Below are 6,062 nucleotides of genomic sequence, written 5' to 3' on the forward strand. Positions count from 1 at the left end.
TCTTTGTGAAACTTTGTGATAATTCATTGTTGGCCTTTTGGTAATACTCAGCAAAGACATCTGTGGGTAACTTTTTAGTGATGGAATCATTTTTCTGAGTCTATTTATATTATCTATTTCTTCTTAAGTCAGTTTTCATTTTTTGTATCTTTCTAGAAATTCAACAATTTCATGTAAGTTATCTAAGTTGTTGGCAAATTATTGCTCATATTTGTATTAGCTCATTTTTTCAGCTGCTATAATAAATACCTAAAACTGAGTTCTTTATAAAGAAAAAAGGTTTATTTAACTCACAGCTTTGGAGACTGAAAGTCCAACATCAAGCAGCTTTATTGTGTCAGCTTCTGGTAAGGACCCCCTTGGCTGCATCACAACATGGCTGATGACATCATGGCTGAAGGAGCATGTATGAAAGAAGAGATTACATGGCAAGCAAGACAGAATACCAGAGACCTCCAGGGTCCAGCCTTGCTCTTTTATGACAACTCTCTCATAGAATTAAATGGGTCCTGCAAGAACGATACTAACCTCCGGGGGAGCATACCCTCAGTGACCTAATTATCTTCTATTGGGTCCCACCTTTTAAAGGTTCCACTAGTTCTTAACATTAACAAATTGTAGACCAAGCTTCCAATGCATTAACCTGTGGGAGACGTACTCAAACCTTATCCACACCATAATGGTATTCCCTCATAATCCTTCTTCTTTCTGGAAGATTGTTACTGATGTCCTCTCTTTGATTTCCCAATCTAGTAATTTGAGCCTTACCTCTATTTTTCATAGTCAATCTAGCTAAATCTTTGGTATCATTTTAAAAAATCATCTTATTTTCTGTAGTAGTATTTATTTATTTTCTGTAGTATTTTTACTAGTCTCTATGGTATTACTGTCCATTCTAGTTATTATAGTTTTTCCATTTTGATTTCTTTAGATTTATTTCACTAAATCTTTTCCACACCTGTTAGGTTGTAGATCTTTCTTTTCCTCTTCCACCTTCTCCTCCTCTCCCTCCTCCTTTTGCATCTCTGCTTCCTTCTCCTCTTATTCTTTCCCCTTCTCTTCTTTCTCCCCTTCCTTCTCTTCTTCCTCTTTCTTTTCTTCTTCCCCCTCCTCTTCCTCATCTTCTTCCTTCTCCTCCTTTTTGGTTTTTGAAGCAGGGTCTTGCTATATAGTCCAGGCTGGTCTTGAAATTGCTGTGTAACCCAGACTGGTCTTGAACCTTGCAATCCTCCTGCTTAAACCTCCACACTGCTGAGATTACAAGTGTGTACACTATGACTGGCATTCTTCTTTCTTAATATAGGCATATGTAACTATTAATTTCCCTCCAAGGACTGCTTTAGTTGCATCTTACATGTTTTGGTATACTGTATCATTTTCACTTATCTCAAACTGTTTTGTGATTTAATTGTAATACAGCATTGGCCCCCTTATTATTTCACTTTGTTGTTTGCTTTTCACATATTTGTGATATTTCCAACTTTTTCCAGTTACTGATTTGTAATTTAATTCCATTTTGGTATGAGTACATATTTTGTATTATTATGGCCTTTAAATCAATTGAGATTTGTTTTATGGACTGGCATATTTATCCTGCAAAGTCTAGCATATTTACTCTAACGTATCTAGTTGTGAATATCTTTGTATTTATCCCACTTGCTTGGAGATTGCTAAGATTCCTGGAGTGTTAATTATTGTTTTTCAACATATTTGGGGAATTTTAAACCATTGTTTCTTTAAAATTTTTCTGTCTTTTTTCTTTCTCATCATTTTTCAGAGGCTTTAAATGGTTTATTTTTAAAAAGATTTTTTCCAGTCTCACTGAGGAGTGGACCAAATTTGTTCCTCACATGCCTGTGAATGGATATAAGGAGTGTAGGTTTTTACATCAGAGGTGTAATAATAAGGTTCAGATCTACATTGTCTAAAGTATGTCATGCCAGTTGCTATCTACCTAGGGATTAGGAACACTGTGTCCGTGACTAAGTCATCATACTAAATAATTCAAGACTTTGATTCACATTTTCCCAAAGTCTGAAACAATTGTGAATACCTTATATCTACTGGGCCAAGTCAAATAAAACTGTTTCCCTTAGCTGATAGTTACTTATATATTCTAAGTTACTTATCTTTATTTTGCCTGATTTTTCCTTCAGGGCACTCCAAGCACATATATTTAACATGATTCGACAATGGCTTTTGAACATAGGCAATGAAATTAACAACAGTAACACTGAACTTCAGCGCCACGTATGTACTTTCAAGGCCTTGTGAGGTCATATTTTTGCCTTGGTTGGTGGTTTTCTTCAAGGGAAATCCAGCCCCTGACCATCCAATGGAAGCAGGATGTTACAAGAGCAAAATAGAAACTTACAATTATTCAGTGATTTTCAGTCTGCATTTTTAAATGCAGACTGTTGCTGCCTCTGGATTATCTTCATCCTTTACTAAGTATACTGAATATATTTGCTTAATGACATTAATCTAGGTTGTGATTGTTTTAAGTATTTATGTGGAATTATGTTTGTGCCATCCTTCAGCGCCTGACTGAACAGGTTACTAGGAAAGAGATGCTACAGTACTACTCTTTTATAATTATTAGAACAAATAGAATTATTCTGCAGTTATGAAGAGCTGAACCTATGAACTTCTTAACTAGCACATGAAATAATAATAATAATTTACAAAGGATGTCTTAGTTTACTACATTTACTCCCATTTCCTAATCAGTTATAATCTAAACTTACACAGGAATCTTTTATCATAGTGCACATACTTCATTTTACTAAATTCATAAAGTGAATTTAATTCATTTTAATTTTGCATAAATTGGGAATTTGAAAGGCAGAGATAAGTTTTATGGGAATATTACTGCTGAAACATTGTGATTACAGTTCTATTTCCATATGATAAAAACGCACATGTCAATAATTGAGGAGCCAATATGTTAAATCTGGAAGTATGGCTGTAGTGGATTTTTAGGCTTGGGAGGAATTCCTAAGACTTGGGAGATCACCAAAATGAAAAAGCAAAAGGGTAAGAGGGTGCCTATTACAGCGGGACTCAAATATTGGTTGAATGAAGTTAGGAAGATATTCTAGCACTGTGTGTACCTTATGGTGTTGCTACATTAAACCTTCTTTTGGCAAAATGCTCAGTTTACCTTTAGGGATTGATGTCCAAGGATGCATATATTTATATTTTTTACATTTAGAGTTCAATTTTTATAATATAGGATACTTAGAAGTACCTTATATACCTTTCCTATAGTTCTATTTTAACACTGTATTATTATAACAAAATTAGTGTAGATAGAAAATTTGACAGACTGTGAACTCCTTAAGGAGCTATATGCATCCACATTAACTGGTACAAGTATTGAGAGATGAAAAAGTTTGCCTTTTTTTAAAAAAAACCACCAGCCATTTTCTTTTCCAATCCATTTTCCTTTGCCACCTTACTCCATTTAATCTGTGCTCCCTATCTTAAATAGTGGCCTCTAAATCTTTTTAAAAATCAGATACATGGATATACATGTAGATGTACATATAGATAGAGATATACAGAGAAATAAAGGTACAAATCGCCCTTGTTTGTTTGATGCTAGATGTTGAACCCCAGGACCTTGCATATGCAAGAGAAGTCCTCTACCACTGGTCTATAATCCCAGTCTTCATTTATATTGTGAAGGGAAAAATTAAGTGTCCTTTTTTAAAATAGCAGGTAAGATGTGGCTAGATATCAAAGTCATTTTGTCATTCCTGAAAAGATTAGAAAAATTGGAATGAACTTTTCATAAAAGAAAAACACTAAATTCACCTTAAATATTCTTTTAAGAATTTCATATCAGAATTACAGTCAACCTGTTTTAGTATAAAATGATCATGTTCACCTCTATCTCATTAAAAAGAATGATTCTACGTGGTTTTTTTTTTTTTTTGAGCCTATGTTTTTGAAAGTAAAGGATATTCTTTGTGCTTAATTTTATTTTAATTTTTTAATTAATTAAGTTTATTGGTACATTTTAGGTATGCATAATGATCACATTCATCATAGGGGAATTTGTACCTGTATATGGTATAACATTATTCTTTCATTTCCCCATTCCCCTACCCTCCCTTCAACACCTCTTCCCTCCTTATTTACAAAAGCTTTATTTCCATTATTTTCCTTCTTTTCTTATTTGCCTTTTCTTTTCCCTTCCTTCCCTCCCCCCAAGTTCCCATTCCCATTTGAATACTTTTTTTCTATTTCACAATATATGTTATAATCTTTGTCCTTATTTGCACTTTTGGTTTCTCACACCAGAGAAACAGTGGTCTTTACTCACATGGGTCTGATTTATTTCACTTAAGAGTATGGTCTCAAGGAGCATCCATTTAGCTATAAAGGTCTCAAAAGGAGTCATCCTTATTTATTGCAAAGCCATACTCCACTGTATAAAAAAATCATATCGTTTTTTATCCATTTCTTGGTTGATAGGCATTTGGGCTATTTCAAAGATTTAGCTATTACAAAGTGTGCTGCCATAAACACAGGTATGCATATATTACTCTGGTATGATGCTTTTAATTCTTTTGGGAAGATACCAAGAAGAGGAGTAGCTGGGTCAAGTGGAACCTCTAGTCCTAGTTTTTTGAGGAATCTCCACGTTGATTTCCACAGTGGCTGCACCAGTCTACACTTCTACCAACAATGGAGAAGCGTTCCTTGGTCCCTGAAGCCCAGCCAGCATTCCTTATTGGTTAATTTCTTGATAATAGCCATTCTTTCTGGGATGAGATGGAATCTCAGCATTGTTTTAATTTGCATCTCTTGAATGGCCAGTGATGTTGAACATTTTTTCATATATTTATTTGCTGTTTGAATTTTTTCATCTGAGACATGTGTAGTCATCTCAGATGGCCATTTTTGGATTGGGCCTTTAAATTTGGGGGTGTCTGATGTTTTTTAGTTCTTTATATACTCTAAATAGTAGTCCTTTGTCTGAGAAACAGCTGGCAAACATTTCTTCCTACCTTGTGGGTTGTCTCTTCCCTCTGTTGGTGGTTTCTCTTGCTGTGCAAAAGCTTTTTAATAAGATGAGATTCCCGTTGTTGATTCTTTGTGATACTTCCTGTGTGATCAGGGCTGTGTTCATAAGGAATTTGCCTTCAGTTATGTCTTCAAGAGTTCTACCTATCCTATCTTCCAGCAGATTTAGTGTTTGTGTTTTAATATTTAAATCTTTGATCCATTTTGATTTTAGTTCAGTGCATAGTAAAAGATATAGGTCTAGTTTTAATCTTCAGTTTTTCCAGCACCATTTGTTAAAGAGGATATTTTTCATCTATTGAATGTGTTTGGCACCTTTGTCAAAGATGAAGTGGTTACATGTGTCTGGAGCTGGTTTTCTATCTTCTAATATGTTCCACTGATCCTTGGGTCTGTTTTTTTGCCAGTACCCTGCTGCTTTTATCACAGTAGCGTTGTAGCATTTCAGGTCAGGGATTGTGATGCCCTCTGCCTTGCCTTTGTTGCCCAGGATTGCTTTAGCTATTCTAAGTCTCTTCTGGTTCCAAATGAATTTTAGCATTGTTTTCTCTAATTCTGTGAAATATGCTGTTGGAATTTTGATTGGGATTGCATTAAATATGTACAACCATTTTGAAAAATGGCCATTTTTACTATGTTGGTTCTTCCTACCCAAGAACAAGGGATATCTTTCCATTTTCTGATATCCTCTTCAATCTCCTTTTTCAGGGTACTGTAGTTTTCAATGTAGAGGTCTTTTACTTCCTTCATTAGATTGATTTCTAGGTATTTCATTTTCTTTGGATGCTATTGTGAAAGGTATTGTTTTCCTAATTTCTCTCTTAGTGAGTTTGTTATTCCCGTACAGGAAGGCTACTGCCTGTTTACTTTGTATCCAGCTATGCTACTGAATTTGGTTATTAAATCTATAAGTCTTTTGGTGGAGTTTCGGGGATCTTCTATGTAGAGTATCATGTCATCCCTCGTCGTTCCCCGGACGGAGGACTTCCGGCGCACAGGGAGCCTCGGGCGGGGAGCGCCAGTCTTCC

At 35.1% G+C, this 6,062-nt stretch overlaps 1 protein-coding gene across 8 annotated transcripts in view; it reads left to right on the top strand.

Annotated features, from left to right (window-relative positions):
- The window catches only part of Axdnd1 (axonemal dynein light chain domain containing 1), a 141,881-nt gene that overhangs the window by 104,003 nt on the left and 31,816 nt on the right, over positions 1–6,062 (top strand). For all 8 annotated transcript variants that reach the window (XM_013521187.1, XM_005374958.2, XM_005374956.2 and 5 more), the window contains one exon: positions 2,157–2,250. In XM_013521187.1, coding sequence (XP_013376641.1) covers positions 2,157–2,250 — 94 coding nt within the window. The remainder of the gene's footprint in view (positions 1–2,156; positions 2,251–6,062) is intronic.

This window comes from Chinchilla lanigera, unplaced genomic scaffold, assembly GCF_000276665.1.
Source record: "Chinchilla lanigera isolate Chin_1 unplaced genomic scaffold, ChiLan1.0 scaffold00005, whole genome shotgun sequence".
Classification (NCBI taxonomy): domain Eukaryota; kingdom Metazoa; phylum Chordata; class Mammalia; order Rodentia; family Chinchillidae; genus Chinchilla; species Chinchilla lanigera.